This window comes from Ictalurus punctatus, chromosome 27 (assembly GCF_001660625.3).
Source record: "Ictalurus punctatus breed USDA103 chromosome 27, Coco_2.0, whole genome shotgun sequence".
In the NCBI taxonomy this organism is placed as follows: domain Eukaryota; kingdom Metazoa; phylum Chordata; class Actinopteri; order Siluriformes; family Ictaluridae; genus Ictalurus; species Ictalurus punctatus.
This window is the reverse complement of record NC_030442.2, coordinates 4090001-4109203: the sequence shown is the minus strand read 5'-3', so window position 1 is coordinate 4109203 and position 19203 is coordinate 4090001. Positions and strand designations below refer to the sequence as shown.

Genomic DNA, 19203 nt, shown 5'->3' with positions numbered 1-19203 from the left:
ACTACACTGGAGTTAGATAGAAGACCTTCTGCGCACTACGTAGCGCACTATATGACTCGGGGAGGGATTTGGGATCAAACCGCCACGCAACCCAAACACGTTTGAGTTTGAACAGCACGCTAGAGCCGTGTGCACGGGCGTTTTTATAGCCGCTGCTTCATTTATTATAAACAAACAATGGTGGGGAAAATAAAGCGGGTGCGACAGAAACTTCACCACGACGCCGTGAAGATAAACACTGGGGAGGAAAAAACTTCATCATGTCTGGAAAAGGCCCCCGCTTTACCTTTAAACATCACCACAAAAACAGAGACGCGGATAAAACCGGCTGATAAAAACCCCAGAGACGTGAAGGTGAGTGGGAACTTTAATACTGAAGTTATTACTGTAGTGTACCACACCGAGATATCGAAAATAATATAAACATGACATATACATAAGTGCACTACACAGGGTATATACAGTAACGCCTACTGCACCCTATGTAGTGCACTTCGTATCCATTTTAGTCTAAAATATGTTCTCCTGTATTTAATATGGGGCTGTGTAGTATCTTTCTCTTATATGGGTAAGTAGAGCACTATAGCTCTATTTCCCTGTTCTGAACTACATTGTTGTGTTTCAGCTCTTTTCTCCCTCATGACAGCCCTATAAAGAGCCATATTATTATCATGTATTTTAATCCATATCAGATCCATTAGTTACTTATAGCAGACTTGCTTTGCAGGATGACACTTCCTGTCATGGTCAAATGATGTGTCTTCATTACATTTTTATATTCTGCTTGGAAATGTGTGAATGTAATGAAATTCTTTTTGAAGGAGGAACCAATGTTTACCTTTAAGGTGGTGCCATTACTTTGAGTATTTTAAGTAAATTTCCCATCATTAATCACGCCGGCAAGAATGCAATCGCTTCCTTTCCCCGGGAAAATCATTTTAAAGGCGTCGATCTAATGACATCTGAATTATTAACCGGGGAAACAGGATGGTCAGTCAATCTTCCCGAACTCCTAACCTTTGGACACAGGTGCTTTTTCAAATTATTTAAAGCATTAAAACCTTTTCATCCATCTAATGTACATATTTCACAGACCTCTTCTTATGTTCAACCTAAGACTTTAAAATCAATGATTGATTTTTTTTTTAATGTCTGTTTAAAAGTCTCTAAAAGCATTGAAGTTGGATTGTGCGACAAGTTTTTTTTTCTTTTTTCTTCCCTGTAAGTAACATTTACAAAGAAAAGCACACAGTAATAATAATTTTTATTTTTTATTATTTTTATTATATAATTTTTATTATCACTGGATATTAAATCAGTTGTTTCTGTCCCACAAACAGGCGTTAAACTTCCCCAAGGGCGTTTTCGCTGGTACTGTGATTCCTCCTGAAGCTCTGGTTCAGACTCTCAGTGTTTCCGAGCTTCCAGCAAAACCAACTGCCGAACCAACTGAGGAAAAGCCCAGAGGTGAGACACTTACCGAGAGACTGACTGATTTAGTGTTATTAATGGTTTTTAATTGTTATTGATGTGTTTATCTCTAAGATCATAGAAAATGCTCATCCTTACAGAGGAATAGCATTCATGAAGTGTATCAGTCAGGATCTAGGCCTCATCATAGCACAGAGACAGTGCTGGTTAAAGTGGTAAATGACCGAATACTAGGCTCGGATCAGGCTTGAATTTGTTATTGCTTGCGTCGTTACTGCGCTCCTCCACCGCTAGAGGGCAGCAGTAACCTGTATACACAATAACTAATGCATTTAACACAAGTTTGTCATTACATAACACATCAAATTCTAAAAAAAAACTTTTCTTGTAGACGGATGAGAAGATGTGTGAGCATACAATGTAACGGTCAATTTTATTAAATTATATATTACATTAAAATGACCCTCAAAACACACGGAAAGATTTAAACGATCATTTAGTAACTGAAGTGAAATATTTATATCTTTTGAAGAACGCGTTTTGAAATAAAGAAATTGACTTTAATTTGTATTTCAGAATTTTGTTTACATTTTCTAAAATGATGTGTATTCAGCTTCATGTTGTATAAATATGTATCGTATTATTTATTTGTTGTTATTAAATTGATTTCAAAGCTTCATTTGTTTTTGTTTGTTTGCTCAGTCGATTTCTTTCTCCCTCTGTCTTCAATTAAGCGATTGGTTGATTCATTTATTCGTTCAATTTGTTAATTTATTTGATTGATTGGTTGATTTCGTGAATTTTTAAAAAATTTTTTTACCATGAACCGTGAAAGATGTTTTAGAAAAACTATACATAAAAAAAAAAACCCCAGCCAAATGAGTTAGAGAGGTTAGATGCTAATGCTAGGGTTTGTAAATAAAATATACCTCAATATTCAACATGCACGGCATTACCTTTACTCCTCTACACCTGTATAATGTACTGCTTTATGAAATGGGAGGTAATTATTGCAACATGAACGCATTCTTTTGGACAGAAAGTGCGCTGTTATAAAAATAAATAAATAAACATCATACTTTGCAAATATTTTTTGCTCAGAATGCCTTTTCAGAGCTAAGCTTACTAGAGGCACCAACTTGAATAAGGAGGTCATTCATTTTTCTATGAAATTGTACGCTTTCATGATCGACAGGTTGATTCAGCTCCCGTATCAAGAAGAAGCGGCGAGACTCTGGTGAAAGGAGCCGAGAGACATGTTCACACCACGTGCAGTGGACACGCGCCGTCTTCTTTAGAAAATGATCGTCAAAATAACGTAGCTAAAATATAGCTCAGTATTTTTGACCTCTGACACTTAAAGTACTTTAATCCGAGTAAAATGTTACCGAATGAATCTCTACTCAAGTCTCTACTCACTGGTCTGAAGCGATAACGTGAAAGATCACGTTCGAATCAATACGATGAAGAACTTCGGATCAATACGATGACTGCGGTCACTTTAAAATGCTCTTCTTATTTTTATTTCAAGCGAGTACTTTAGTAATATTCTTCCTCGTCGTATTATTCGAGAATGAATACTCCTCACAGACGGTGTGCTGCTTGTGTGTATGTTTATTACTCCGCGTTGGTGCGGATGGATCGATGGTCCTGCGTCTTTGCTTTGACAGTCCGGACACTTTCCTCTCTTTAATCGCAGTATCAGTGTCTCGTCGTGACCCTAAAAAAACCGCACCGTTAACCCCGGACTCCTCTCCCCCGAGAGATGGAGCCGAGGCTGCGTCCGCTCTCCATCGAGCCGTGTCCATTTCTGCCAGCCCTGGGAAGACGATAGCCTCTCGGGGCAGGATGTGGGGAAAGCGGGATGTGGGGGCGGAGGCGGGGGCGGATGGAAGACGGGTTTTTTTTTTTTTTTTTTCAGATGACGAGGAGAGGGTGGAGATTTTTATCACGCCGCTACACACATGAGGAACAGACACTTTCCATCACTTTATCAGTCCGGGAACCGAGACAACGGGGAAGTATGAAGGCTTTCTCTAACACTAACCAGTGGCTCAGTAAAGGTCTCCACTGACGTTTGACCTCTGAGCTTCCACACGTGGGAAATCACCTTGGAAAGAGTGATTTCCTGCGGTTTGATCCAGATGCCAAACCAGTGTTCAAATCTATTTGACCCCTAATGAATAAGCCCAGTGTCATGTTCAGTTTAGTTTCTTATCTAGTTTGATATTCGTGTGGTTTGATTTTGGTTTAGTTTGAATTTTTTTTCTCTTGCTAGATTCTGTTTAGTTAAATACCTAACTATTGAAACATTTTTGACCGGCTAAAATTGATCTAGTTTGATTTATTTAATTTTTTTTTGCCAAGTTAGATTCAATCTCCATAAAATTGCTTGTAGTTAGGTTTTCATCTAGGTAAGAATTTTGTCGCGCTAAATTGGGCTATTAGTTTTTTTTTTGTCTAGCTAGAATTTCTTTCTAGTTCATTTTGTCTAGCTAAACATTTGGCCAAGCTAGGTTTTCGTCTAACTAGATTTCTTTCGACTTTTGTTTAGCTAGAATTTTGTCCAGTTTTTTTTTTTTTTTTGGTCTGCTTAGATTTTTGTCTAGTTATATTATTGTCGAGTTAGATTTCAGCTAGCTAGAGGGATTTTCTAGTTATATGTCATCCAGCTAGATGTTTTTTCTGGTTAGATTATGTCTAGCGAGAATTTTGTCTAGTTGAATTTTGTCTGGCTAAAACGTGTCTAGATTGTTTTTCCGGTTCTACTCATTTTGTGTAGTACAGTTTTGTTTTGTTTTTTAACCGTAGCTTGATTTTTGGCTGGTTTGTTTCTTTGTGTGTTTAGTCTAGTTTCACGTTGTCTCTTGTTAATTCTGCCTAATTGTGTTGCTTCACCAGGGTAAATGTTGTGTCATTGTAACTGAATTGACAGTGCTGTGATTTTGTGTTATTAGAATTTGGTGTAAATTGTAAAGAGACTGAAGGGGTGAGTCGGAACGGGATTAAACTGGGGCTTTGTTTCAGATGTAATGTGAGATCTTAAAGGTGTGTGTGTGAGCTAATCTAGGAAAATACACCATTATATCTGGTTATTGGACATCAAGGGGTTTATTTTCAGCACAGACGTGGGAATTGTTATCTCTTTTGAATTCACACAGACCAGTAGATTATCACACTGTACATTGGGGTACCATTTGGAAAATACAAACACACATAAACATCTGCTAATCATGTACTACTTGTCTCTCTCTCTCTCTCTCTCTCTCTCTCTCTCTCTCACACACACACACACACACACACTGTGCTTTTGGCATTTGGTTGTTCTCTTTGATAGCATAGTGTCATCCGGCAGCAGGAAGTTGCTCACAGCTACAATAATACACTGTGCTAATCACCACACTCTCAGACACATTTGGGTGTTAAGCTAATTTATACACACTTCTCTGAGACACACACATCTTCTACACATGCTTATATCTGTATTTCTTACAGATTGTAATTTTCCCACAAAATAGAATTCTGCATACATGCAAGGCACAAAGTGGACCAAGTTCCCTGTTGTTGTCTCCAGGTGTGTGTGTGTGAGGTGTGTGTGTGTGCACTTATATACAACACACCACAATATTCTATACACAATATTAATGATGCCGAAATATTGTTACCTAAACAAACGCTCTAACTACACAAAATTCTAGTTAAATGAAACTCTAAATAGACCAAAATCTCAAAACACAGAATTCAAACTGGGTAACAAGCCAATTAGACGAAAAGTCTAATAACACAAAAATTCCAGATAGACAAAAATCTAGCTAACTGTGCAAAAGTCTAAATATGCAACATCCTAGCTAGATGAAAATCCTAACTAGACAAACTTCTGGCTAGGCGAAAATTGAACTAGTCAGAATTTACACCAATAAAACTAGCTGCACAAAATTCTAACTAAATAAATTTCAGCCAGGAAAAAAAATCTCTTAACTACACCACTTTCCAACTTAGCAAAATCCTAACTAGACAAAAGTCTAGCTAGACGAAAATTTAAATAATCAGAATTTACACAAATAAAACTAACTAGACAAAAGTCTAGCTAGACGAAAATTTAAATAATCAGAATTTACACAAATAAAACTAACTAGACAAAAGTCTAGCTAGACGAAAATTTAAATAATCAGAATTTACACAAATAAAACTAACTAGACAAAAGTCTAGCTAGACGAAAATTTAAATAATCAGAATTTACACAAATAAAACTAACTAGACAAAAATCTAGCTAGACGAAAATTTAACAAGACAAACTGTGTACACAAAAATCGGACGAGACAAATTTCTCGCTATACAGGAATCTGACGATGAAATTCTGGGTGAAACACCAGATTTTAGCATATGCATAAAAAAATGCAAGGGATATGAGGGAAAAATTTAGCGTCTGCTGTAATGATTGTTTGGTGAATTAAAGAGTTCCATGGTGCAGCTTTATTTTTGTTGTTTTGTATTTGCTATTGTACTAGAATATAAAATATATATATATATTTTTATACTGAAAATGTTGTTAAATTTAATCTGAATTACATTCAGACTCAGACACACTGTGATGTACAGATCGCGTCGATGGTTATCGTATCGCGAAGTTATCGAGCCATTCCCGCTCGGCTTTAGCTCTGCGTAATATCTGCCTATCGTTTGTGCAGGTGTCGGGGAAAAGAAGCAGCAGTCGAAGAAGGAGAAGATGAAGGAGAGACGAGAGCGATGGCTCAACAGTGAGTGTCCTTTAGTATATAATATGAAGTATTACACACCCTTTCAAAACATAACTAACTATGGAAGAAATGATCTTCCTGCTTCATTATCATGTGGAATTATTGCCCTTGCTCTCGCTGTACACATCCACACACTTATTTTTCTTCATTTCTTAAAAAGCTAATGTTGACAATTAAAATCCTCTTGTAAAATAGCCGGGGCATTCATTTGATCACAAAATGCATAAAGTACAACGTTTTGAAAATTTTTTTTTTTTTTTTGCGTTCGGTTCTCATTTTGGAATTGTTACACATTTCATTTTGTTTTCACTGATTAAACGCTGAAATCCGTTCTGTTTCAGAGTTATTACACCTTCGTTTCGACTGTAGAATTCTCACACGTTTAATTATGATTTTGGAGTTATTACGTACCTTGTGTTCTGGGTTTAGACTTATTACACACACGCACTTATGATTTTAGTCATATTACACTGTTTAATTTTTGCTGTAGAATTATTAAACCTGTTTACTTAGAATTATTTCCACACATTTTCTTCAGATTTGAGTTATTACACATGCTAAATTCTGATTTGAGTTATTACACATGCTAAATTCTGATTTGAGTTATTACACATGCTAAATTCTGATTAGAGTTATTACACATGCTAAATTCTGATTTGAGTTATTACACATGCTAAATTCTGATTAGAGTTATTACACATGCTAAATTCTGTTTAGAGTTATTACACATGCTTAAATTCTGATTTGAGTTATTACACATGCTAAATTCTGATTTGAGTTATTACACATGCTAAATTCTGATTTGAGTTATTACACATGCTAAATTCTGATTAGAGTTATTACACATGCTAAATTCTGTTTAGAGTTATTACACATGCTTAAATTCTGATTTGAGTTATTACACATGCTAAATTCTGATTTGAGTTATTACACGTGCTTAAATTCTGATTTGAGTTATTACACATGCTTAAATTCTGATTTGAGTTATTACACATGCTAAATTCTGATTTGAGAGTTATTACACATGCTTAAATTCTGATTTGAGTTATTACACATGCTAAATTCTGATTTGAGTTATTACACATGCTAAATTCTGATTTGAGTTATTACACATGCTAAATTCTGATTAGAGTTATTACACATGCTAAATTCTGATTTGAGAGTTATTACACATGCTAAATTCTGATTTGAGTTATTACACATGCTAAATTCTGATTTGAGTTATTACACATGCTAAATTCTGATTAGAGTTATTACACATGCTAAATTCTGTTTAGAGTTATTACACATGCTTAAATTCTGATTTGAGTTATTACACATGCTAAATTCTGATTTGAGTTATTACACGTGCTTAAATTCTGATTTGAGTTATTACACATGCTTAAATTCTGATTTGAGTTATTACACATGCTAAATTCTGATTTGAGAGTTATTACACATGCTTAAATTCTGATTTGAGTTATTACACATGCTAAATTCTGATTTGAGTTATTACACATGCTAAATTCTGATTTGAGTTATTACACATGCTAAATTCTGATTAGAGTTATTACACATGCTAAATTCTGATTTGAGAGTTATTACACATGCTAAATTCTGATTTGAGTTATTACACATGCTAAATTCTGATTTGAGTTATTACACATGCTAAATTCTGATTTGAGTTATTACACATGCTTAAATTCTGATTTGAGTTATTAAGGTACTTGCTGTATTTCTTTAGTTCTGATTTGAGAATTATTACACATTTAGTTCCAGTATGAGTAAGTACACACATTTAGTTTGAGGAGGTGATGGTTATGACACACTTTTCATTACGAGTTTTATACAGCTACATACAAATATGAGGGGTTTTTTTCAATTTGAATTCTGGTGCATTGAGTTACTGTGTATTTAAGCTTATATTAATAATTGATACATTTTTAGTTTCTCGTCTCATCTCGTCATATAACTTTATCCGGGTTCTGCACAACTCTCTGTGCGTGTGTGTGTGTGTGTGTGATGTTCCTCTCTTTTACCCGTAACTGCGCTCATTAGAAACAGAATCTGCGAGCCGGTCGATGCAGCGAGTAACTCAAGCTTCAGCTGCAGTAATTAGCACCAGGTCTTAATGGAGATTTGGAGTGTGTGGAGCCTGAAGCTGGAGGACGAGCACACAAGCGCGTACACACACACACACACACACACACACGCACGCACTGCTATTATAGACGTGTTAATCGATTTCACTGTCACAGAAACGCAAGCTGACCTCTGTGACACGCCGCAGGTTCTGATACACACCGAGATAAAGGACAAAACCTCCAGATAAGGGACAGACTGTTTCGCCGAAGAGTCGCGCTTTAGAAATCTGAAATTGTTATCGTAAAATCATAAACGATGGCCGATTATGAATTATTTTGAAGCCCAATGATTTCACAATCATTAATGTCCGGGACTCCGTGAGAGAATAACTGCCCTGTTTTTGGCTGGAATGTCGCCTTTCCTCTCTTAGCGCTTGTGCGGTTAGCTTGATGTAGCATTAGCATGACTTAAGAAATGCAAATTTTCTGAGTCAGCTAGTCATTCACCAACGTTGATGTTTCTCAATATGACGGAACCCTCGGACACTTAGTTAGCGCTTGATGCTAAGTGTAAATGCAAACTGTGCAGTGTCTTTTCTTAGAAATGTTGCAGCACATCTGAGGTAAATATTGATGTTCCTGATGGTTCTGTGTCGTTTCCGCCCTCACTACGCCTTCACACTGTCCATATTAAATGTTATGAACTAGCTAAATGATTAGCCCCGGTTATTCGCTAGTGAATATCGTGTGTTCGCTTTCTTATGTTGAAAGTACAAATTCACAGAGTTGCATTTTAACACTCTGAAGTCCCGTTAGATCGGATTTGCCTAAATGCGTTTAACTGACGTGAAGCGGCGTGGAGAATTGCGTCCCTTATGCTGCGTCCCAACTGGCCTACTATCCGTCCTGAATAGTATCCAAGATGAGAATCGGTGTGTCCCAAATCGCAGTATGTTGAAATGAGGATCCCAAAGGAACCCGGATGGTCTATTATTTCTGGATCCGTGGACACTTTTTCAGCTGATATTACCCACAACTCCTTGCGCGAGGGAGGGACGAATTCAAGGACGCATTTTCGAGAAGTGTAATTGAAATGTGGGAACTAAATGAAGGGAATGGTGAATTAAATGATGGCGTGTAAATGATATAAGGAATAATGAATGAAGAAAAGCTGAAGTGCAGCGAGGGGTGTGTTTAAGGTGACGGTGTGCGTAGCTTGGCAACAACGTTCTCTTCCATTACGCGACGTGTCCGTGTGTCCCAGTACTTGTGCACTCTTACCGCACACTCAAAAGTATGCATTTTTCTTCACACAAAGAGCGCAGACGTTTTAGTGCATCGGCCAGTTGAGACGCCGCATTTGTGTTTCTCGACAGAGATCAGCGCCATTAAACTGGCCCGGGAGAATCGGACGGAGCTCGCACGCCGCAAGGCCACGCCCGTCGTCGGGGATATGAGGGTATTGGCTGATGCACTTCCTGAGCTCCTCCCTTGCATCAGAGCGCCCGCGTCCAAGAAACAGAAAGGGTACGTGTTACAGCTTAGTCTTTCTTTTTTTTCCATAAACACCACACATGGGCGAGAAGGCTCACATCACATGATAACTTTAACTGCAGTAATTAATTCATAGTTGTCTAAAAAGTTTGTTAAAATCTTCCACAGATTCACGCCATCTCAATGCATCTTAATAAACCCATTAACATCTCCGTCCCCTTCTTTCTGTCTCTTTGTGTCTCTCTCATGCTCTCTCTCTCAGTATGGTGAAGAAGAAAGCAGAACCTACAGATTACTGTAAGATGAAGCCTGCGCAGAAACGCAAACTGCTGTAAGACACAATGACGCACAAGTATAAAGTGTGTGTGTGTGTGTGTGTGTGTGTGTGTTTTTAAGTGTACGGTTCTGTGCGTTTTGATTTGCAGTGAGCTGGAAATGTCCCGCTTCAGTGAGGCCATGAGAGACACCGCCTTCAAGTCCAACCCCCTCGCTGCGATTGGTGAACACTTGAGGAAACGGCTCAAACAGGAAGAAGAGCAGAGTTAACTCCGCCTGCTTTCTCCTAACGGACTCCTCCTTGATCACACACACCGACGCGCTCCATGACCTGACTGCCGCTGTGTCTCTGCCCTCTCCCTGTGTGTGTGTGTGTGTGTGTGTGTGTGCGCGTGTGCGTGTGTGTGTAAGTAATGTATAGCCCTGTCTTTGCCAACTCTTTCATTATTACTCCCAGTGCACAAGTTCAGAACCTCGAGATGTTCCTCATCGGCGCTGACTGTTCCTCCGTGAGAAGATGATTATGAACTCTGCAGTTCTGCAAAAAAAATGACAGATAATTGCAGTATTAAAGGAATAGTTCATAAAATCACTTCCCAGTTGTTCATATTAAAGATGTCTTTGTGAATCAGAGCAGGAATCTCAGGAGTGAAGGGGATCAGCGGTGACTGATGAATCGCTCCGACGCCCCGTCAGGCTCCTGATAGACTAATGTGATCAATACAGTGCAGAGACTGAGAGAGAGAGGCCATTAGCTTTCATTAATAAACCATCAGACAGAGACGTGTTGGCAGAGCAACAAAAGCTCGGCAGCATCGTGGTCGCAAACGCCCGGTTAGAAACCCATCTCCAGCCTTAGCACTTAATCCACGGTCTGACTGAGTGTTCAGTATTCTCTGTGTTCACAATCACAAATTTAACACAGTGTAGGTCTGATAACAGAGAAGAACGAGCCCAAGGCTGACCTCGGATCAGCAGGAATGAGCTGCTTTATTTTATTCAAATCCAAACGTGATTTAAATGATTTTTAGTTTCAGAGTCAGAAGCCAAAATATAGTTTTTATGTAAGGAGTAAATGAACTGTGTAGTTTTATATTGTATGCTACGCTATAGTATATAATAATTAAGTAATAAAACAGTATGTGTGGTGCTGTTCAAGGAAAACAATCAACGATGGGGTGGTGTAACCATTCTGTCACCACTCTGAAGTTGATTATTTCCCTATAACAGCACCTCCCATAAGTGTTTTATTCCACTTATGCAACACTGACTTTCCAGCTATTTTTATTTATTAAAGAATGTCATGGAACTTTTTATCCATTTATATTTACATTTTATGTTGGTAAAACAAGTTGGTTCCTGTTCTCGTCATTCACTCGCCAGCCTCTCTTTTCTGTTACTATAGAAAATAGCGTTGTTTTTTTTTTTTACTATAAAATCGAGCCGTTACTATAGAAATGATTACGTATTAGAACAAGCGCGTTAACATAAACCTGTGATGTGCAGCTGCGCTTCTGTCAGAGCTGCTGTTCTAGAAAATTAATCAACACCTTCTGACCAATCATTGTCTTTTTCCTCGTCTTGTATTAATTCTTCGTTTAATCTGATGTAGCGTTATTTAGTTATGAAATTAGAAGTTATGTGGGACACTTATATAAGGAGTTTATATAAAGAGTGTGAGCTGTACACTATTTAGGACACTTGTATAGGGAATAAAGAGCCATTTGAGATTTAGCAGATGAAATGATAAAGAAGAGACTACTACTTTTCCTCTCATGTGCTAATCTAATTGGCTAATTAATCTTAGAAAGCAAACGCTAAGCAAATGACTCTCAAAATATTGACCTACCTGCCGTTTGACACCCCCCCCCCCCCCCCCCCCCATGGAGTCAGTGTAACCTATTTTAGGTGCGTCAATTGACCAAACATACGACCCACCTTCTGTTAGTTCCAGTAAAACAGGAAACTGTGGTTAGTAGCAGGGAATAGTTGTGTATTTTTCAGCATTTTCCCTATCCCTGAAAAGATTATTGTGCAATTTCCCAACACTAGTGGACTGTTTTTAAAGCTCATGGCATGACTTACAATCACTGCACTATCAGAATCTTAGCTACTTGGATGACTTTTAACTCCTCTTTACTACAGTGAGGCGTAGGCCTATTGCATTTTTTCTTTAAACTATTTTCTCTATATTCAGAGCTGTAAATATCATCTTTGTAAATGATCTTTCTTCATGAAATTTTAAATATGCATTCTTATTCCTAATTAGAAGCTTAGTATAGAGGAATTTCTCACAATCATTTGATTTTACGCTATAAAGTGGCATAAAAGTATTTTTATGGCGTTTTCCTGATTAGACGATGTAAAAGAACCCCACAATTTCTTTCCGTAAGTGTATTTATCCTAAAAGCGTTTTCAGTAAAATAAACTTTTCAATTCGTACTACGTCGAAATATCAGATTTCCGAATATGCAAATGTATGCAAATCTGCCTAGCCGAACCTCATTAACTATTCGGAATAATTCATTAGTAGGCTATGCTGCTCCTCAGTTGTCTCGTTCAAAAAGATTTGAGCATAAACTTGTAGATTTGTTTACAAATGTAATTTTGAAAAGACAGAATAGGTCTTTTTAAGACATAGCGACCGAACAGGTGAATGGGAGCCCGCCCCCACTATAAAATTCCGCCTTTAGAAAGTTAAAATGTATGCGCCTCATCTCCAACCAATGACGTGACACAACGCACCTGTCATACGAACGTTATCCAATAAGAACGCGTCTTTGTTTTAGCGCCCGCCCACATTGCGACCAATCAATTTTGCCGCGCGCAACAGAGTTCCCGCCTCGTTTCAACGTCGTGCCGCTTTCATACTAACCGAGTCGCCTCCGAAATAAAACGCTCCTTGATGTAACACACGTTATTTATTTATTTTTCTTCTAATTTTATATTTGTAAACATATATATATATTTAATCCCTAAATAACAATCCGTTTTTTTTTAAACGAATATTAAAAATGAATGCTTTTTGACGCATCGTGTATCTGACAGGAGTGGACAGCGACGCTGGAAGTGTTAGCTTAGCTTAAAAAAAAAACACGTCTCGAGCCCTTCTTTCTCTTCAGTGGTACTGTGAGTATAAGTGTGTGTTTTTTTTATTTATTTAAATAATATAACCATTTACGGAAATGTTTGATCATTTCTGTCAGAAAGCGGTTATAATAATCGCTGTAAATGTTTTCTTTTTATTTATTCATTCAGTCATTCATTCATTTTCAGAGGTGAGGCAAATTTAAATCCCTCAGTGACGCTCCGCTCGCGCAGCGCTTTTAAAACCCTCACGCGCGGCAGTAGGCGCGCGCACCGCACTGCAGGTTCTCTCCGTTCACACCGGATAGAACAGTGCGTTATTACTGTCTGATTTAAAGCGTTATAAACGTGTTAATGCACTCAAAAACGCATTACAGGCTGGAGTGTGTAGCAACGGGTGTCCGCCTTTTATAAAAAAAAATAATAATAATAAAAAAAGTGTTCACTTAGCACTAAATGGGTTTAAGATGATATCCGATCCCGTCTAAGTAGTGCAGAATGAAATCCAGAGTGCTCAGTGAGTGTTTATTTGGATGCACAGACTCAGATTAGACATTCTCTCACACACACACACACACACACACACACACACACACACACACACACACACACACACACACACACACACACACACACACACACACACACACACACACACACACACTCTTCTATATATTGTGTTATGTTGGTTTAACATTTTATCAACCAAATCAGCATCTGAACTTGAATAAAAGAAAGTTCCTATCACTTCTGGATAAATAAATAAAAATCAAATGTTGACATTCTTTCCTTGAATTTCAGATTTTATCCAGAACCCTCCTTAAAGAAATTTTATTTAGGCTAGTTAGTTGATTATTTTCCTGTAACAGCATGTCCTGACATGTTTCAATCCTCTTACACCACAGCAACTTTCCAATTTAATTTTCTTCTCCAATTATAGTTACATTTAAAGTTGTTGAACATCCCATCCATCCAGGAGACCTGTCCTCACTTGCGTTACACCTGCTATAAAAAGTCGTTCCGTCACCAGCCTCGTTTACATTTTTTATAGCATAAACACTGGAGACTCCTTCCATAGATGTCAAATAACCGTCGCGTTACTTTAAGAAAACTGCGGCGTGTTGACAAAAAAGGGGTAGCATAGAAGAAAAAGTGTTTTGTGGCATTATTGTTTTGTATGATATCGCATCGTGTTTGGTGTTAATTTATCACTGTGTGAATTCCTCTAGTGTAAACAAAGCAAGCTGAAATCTGGTGAAATATCAGCACTACGTCTGTTCCAGTCGCAGGTCTGAGTTCTGTGTGGCGAGACGACGATATCAGGACGTTCGTCACGTTATCTGTCAGATACATCAGCAATGAGGAGCGTCTCGTCTGCGTTGCGTTTCATATCCTGTGTGAATCGTTTTGCCTTTTTTTCCCCCTTTTGTTTGTATTTTACTTGCCGCTCCAGTCTATTTGATCACAATCTTCGCAGATAATAGTGATCTTCTTCTAGATCACATTCTAAAGTGTGTTATCCCTCTTATATATATATATATATATATATATATATATATATATATATATATATATATATATATATATATATATATATGTATATATATATATATATGTATAGAAGTTAATAAGACAAAAAAAGTTACAGACAAACCTGCAAAAAAAAAAAGCATGAGCTCCTTTGTCCTGAAGACTTTTCCAAAAGCACCATGACTGTTAAAAAACGCTGACACTGGAGACTCCTTCCATAAATGTTACATAAATGTCTGCTTAAAAAAGATCACTCCATTTCAACAATTGTTTTTCTTTGTTAAATTTGTTCATTATTAGTCTGTTATGTCGAGCATGCACCGTGCAGGTCCTTGTCGAATAGTCGTTATTGTTTCTATGGTAACGAATCATAATGAGCGTTTCTAAGCCTAGTTAGAAGATAAATATGATATTTCAATATTAAGTGTCGAAGATCAAGCCCAGCTCCTTTCGTGCCGTCTAAAGGATTTTAAAGCGATCAAGGTAACGTTAATGTAAACTAGTCTGTACTTTATCGTAACGCTTTATTTCATCGCACTACATGTAGGCCAGTCACGAAGACACCAAAATAAAATTTGCGTGTGGATGAATCATCACCTGTGATTCAGAGCAGGCTGCGTTTGGAGGACAGGATGCTTTTTTTATATTAATAGAGAGAGCAGAGCGAAAGAATACATATCCTAGGGAGCTGGTGTAATCCTATTTTTAATATCCGTGTATGTGTGTATATATATATATATACACATCTCACAGAGATGATGAAATAAAACTCCGATTGACCCATTTCCTTTTCACTGGACAGTGCCATTAGCTGATCATTTATCAGGATTTACTCTTACACCAACTGATTATTATGGGATGGCTTTCTTGATATTAGTAATAGTGGTAGTGATGATAATCAGAAGTGTCCACAGTAATACATTTCCCTGTGCTGAATTCTGAAATATATTTTTATAATTGCTTACTGGCCATGGTTGGCTTCGTAGTAAAAGGTTAAATGCGTCATTCGATTATATTATTTATAATATCTGATATATATTATATGACATAAATCAGGTAAATGTCATATTGCTTTAAATATGCTTTCAGAATGTTTTTGAACAGCCATCTCCAAAAGATGAACGGATGAATAAATGACATCCTTGTATCGAATTAAGTGTTAAACCATAAACGTGATCTGAAACAAGGTTTCCGTTACGGTGTTTTTATATTTACTAGAAGGAAAATATGGACAGGAGCATGTTTATTTACATTTGCTCCATTAACGCCTAATATAAAAGGATGAGACGACATTTTTAACATTATCATCAGACACATATTTATATTATATTCATGTAATTAAAAAAAGACATTTAATTAAGAATATTCCTTCCTGTTTAAGCATTAAAATAAAAGTATATGATAAGTAAGTTAAGACATACATTTAAAACAAATTAGAATAGATAAAATACTCTTAAAAAAATACATATTATAATTATAATACACACACACACACCTTGTTTGAAACTCCAGTCCTGCTTTCCTGATAATATATATATTAGTTATTTAATAATTTATTGTATTATGCTGGGATTGAAAACATATATATTATATATGTAAATATGTAAATGAAACGTTTATGTGAACTAATACACTTCCTCTATCTGGTCTTTTCTACATTCAGGGAGAGCGTTGACACCGTCTGTGCTCCTGAGGTAAACTTGCTCTCTTTTTTCGAAGTCCTCATTTTAGACAAAGTGTAACGTTGAATTTTTGGAGAAGCCGGTCCCATAATTCTGTTCGGCATCTCTCCTGAGGACAGGTACAGGTCAGTATCAGTTTCTCTAGCCCGATATTCTGAAGTGTAATGAAGCACTAGGAGGAAAAAACCCTGACACTGTTTATTATAACACAGTTTATTCACTGGTCTTTAAGTCTGAATTGGTGTTTTGAGGAAATGGAGGAGCGTTCTGTAGAGGAGGTCTGTAAGCTTTTCCATGCGCTCGGTCAGCCTAGTTGTTCCTCTCTTCACCGCTGAAACCATTCCAGCCCTGAATCCTGCCTGTTTATTGACAAACTGACACTCAAACTGTTTATTATCAGATGTTGCCTCTCACATAGAACATTTCTGCACATTTCTACTGTTTAGTCGTTTTTTCCTGTAAATCCAGACGTTTCTTAAACACTCTTAGCAGTCAATATGATATTGCACACTTTGGGAGTTCTTAAAAGAAAAAAAGTGTCTCTTTGTCTCATAAGTTGAATTATTCTTGATTACACAGCCTTCTTTATTAAAGTGTTAAATAAATAAAATCACAATATGGGTATAAATGTAACGTGATCATATCTGTGATAGGATTGTAATTTGTGCTGCAAAAGCATCCTGGTTTATGGAAAAATAGATCCAGATGTGAGAGTTTTGTCACAGAAGCATGAAAAAAAGACAGGCTGGTGACGGAATGACTGTTTATCGCTGCTAAAACGTAAGTGAGAACCTGTTTTGTGGACATTCCGCAACGTGAAATGTAACTATAAACGGATAAAAAGTACAATGTACTCTTAAATTAAGTAAAAAAAAAAAGTAATCATTGGCAAACTACTGCGGTATAAGAGGAATAAAACATTTTGGGACACGCTGTTATAGGAAAATAATCAACTTCCATGTGTTAACCGTTAACTCTACTTCATCACACCACCCCATCCTTGATTAGTTTCCTATAACAGCTCCACACACACATTGTTTTATTACTTCTTTTTTTTATTATCATGTTTTTTCCTTTTCCTTTTAGATTTACTGAGCATTAGTGACGGTAGGCTGCAACTCAAATCAAATCCTTCTCTCCAGACACACACACACACACACACACCTACACACGCACCTTTTATCTTCATCTCAGATCTCAGTGTTGGAGGATGAGACCCTGGGGAGTGCTGAAGTTACACTGAGATCTAAGGTCAGCCATTTTGTGCGTAGGGGCAAACAAGGTGCCGTTTAATCACTCCTTTTTGCAGCTGTTTGAGTCAAAAGAAGAAAAGAAAAGCGACACCATTTCTAATGAGGAGCGCTGTAGTGAATGTGGTGATGTAGAAATCATTAATGAAATGGAGGATGTAGAGCATCTGTAATTGTGATGTATGAGGTGTAAACATCTAAAGAGTAATTGCTCTCGAAACCAAATTTTAGCCCGTGTAATGATACCAGGGTTTGAAAGTGTCTCGGTTAATCCTGCGAGGTCATATTATATCAATATCGCGGTAAATTACGGCACGATGAAGAATATATTCTATATAGTGAAAATTATAACCTTATGGGTTTTTTTTAAATTGCAAACTAAACGGAAGCGGCTGATTTTAATTAATCTTGTAGTTTTCGAAGTCTGGTGAGATCACCGTGAGATTACCGTTTATGGTACCACATAGAAACTTAGAAACTGTGGATGTTCTTCCTTGGAGAGCCTCAGGATAGTTATTATTTATTAGTTAAACCTATAATACATTCAGAAACGACTCCTAAGTTGCTCATAAGTTCGCGTGAGCACTATTTGACTGTGTAGTACACAGTTATAGACCGGATTTATTTAAAATCGCACTCTCCGGTGTCACCCATACGGCAAGTCGCAGCAGGCAATCACATATATATATTTTGATTGATGACATCTGCATAGATGTCACAGACGTCTGCATCGGACTAAACTGAACAGACGAGAGCAGCGTTTGGTGAAAACCAGTTACGTTTTCTCAGAGGAGGACAGTGAAAAATCCCGAAATGGCCGATCTGGACAGAAATAAAATCACCTGTAAAAGACAGAGGAAGTGACCCCACGACCCCATGTGCATGTAATCCCATCCAAATAGGGCTTTTGTAATAGAAAAGAAAAAGAAAAACCTATCTAACTTGATCCGTTACGTACGTTTCGACTACTGCACTCAACTGTAAATGGTGCACTTATATAGCGCTTTTATCCAAAGCGCTTTACACTGTGTCTCATTCACACACACATACACCAATGGTAGCAGAGCGGCCATGCAAGGCGCTAACTTGCCATCGGGAGCAGCTTGGGGTTCAGTGTCTTGCCCAAGTACGCTTCGGCATGTGGAGGCATGTGGGCCGGGAATCAAACTGCCAACCACACGATTAGTGGAAAACCCGCTCTACCACCTGAGCCACAGCTGCACAATTTGCTTGCCTACTTTGTAGGCGAGCAATAATATTGAAACGTGACTGATGGGTGTTTCTTGTTACCCAGGTGTGTCCTCTTAGATTGATTGTTTAAACAATAAACAGCTCTGAACATCTACTGTTGGTTTTAGCCTTCAGTTTCACCTGTGAGGATTGCATTTGTTGTTAAGAAGGCTAAACCAACATGAAGATCAAAGAGCTGTCTATGGGAGAGACGACGCCCATGACGCCACGTACATGTAATCCCATCCGAAAAGGGCTTTTGTAAAAGAAAACGTATTCAACTTGATTGGTTATGTTTCGAGTATTGCACCTTTAAACAGATTAATAATAAAACATGAGGTGAAGAAGTGCACAATAACAAACAAAAACAACACAGATTACAGAAGTGAGATTGGGACTGATT

At 37.5% G+C, this 19203-nt stretch overlaps 2 protein-coding genes across 3 annotated transcripts in view; both read left to right on the top strand.

The window, feature by feature from the left end:
- The first annotated feature begins 60 nt into the window (after window positions 1-60).
- Window positions 61-11392, top strand: slx9 (SLX9 ribosome biogenesis factor). The gene is made up of 6 exons (XM_017459107.3): window positions 61-354; window positions 1341-1467; window positions 6120-6188; window positions 9628-9778; window positions 10008-10076; window positions 10171-11392. The coding sequence occupies exons 1-6, from the start codon at window positions 178-180 to the stop codon at window positions 10289-10291; spliced, it is 714 nt and encodes a 237-aa protein (XP_017314596.1). The 5' UTR covers window positions 61-177; the 3' UTR covers window positions 10292-11392.
- Window positions 11393-11527: 135 nt separating this feature from the next.
- adarb1a (adenosine deaminase RNA specific B1a) overlaps window positions 11528-19203 on the top strand; it is a 22900-nt gene continuing 15224 nt past the window's right edge. Inside the window, exons 1-3 of one of the 2 annotated variants that reach the window (XM_017459033.2) lie at window positions 11528-12928; window positions 13070-13150; window positions 16302-16445. The gene's annotated coding sequence lies outside the window, so the exon portion shown is untranslated. Of the gene's footprint in view, window positions 13151-16301; window positions 16446-19203 lie in introns of both variants that reach the window. The other variant, XM_017459032.2, reaches the window with a different exon arrangement.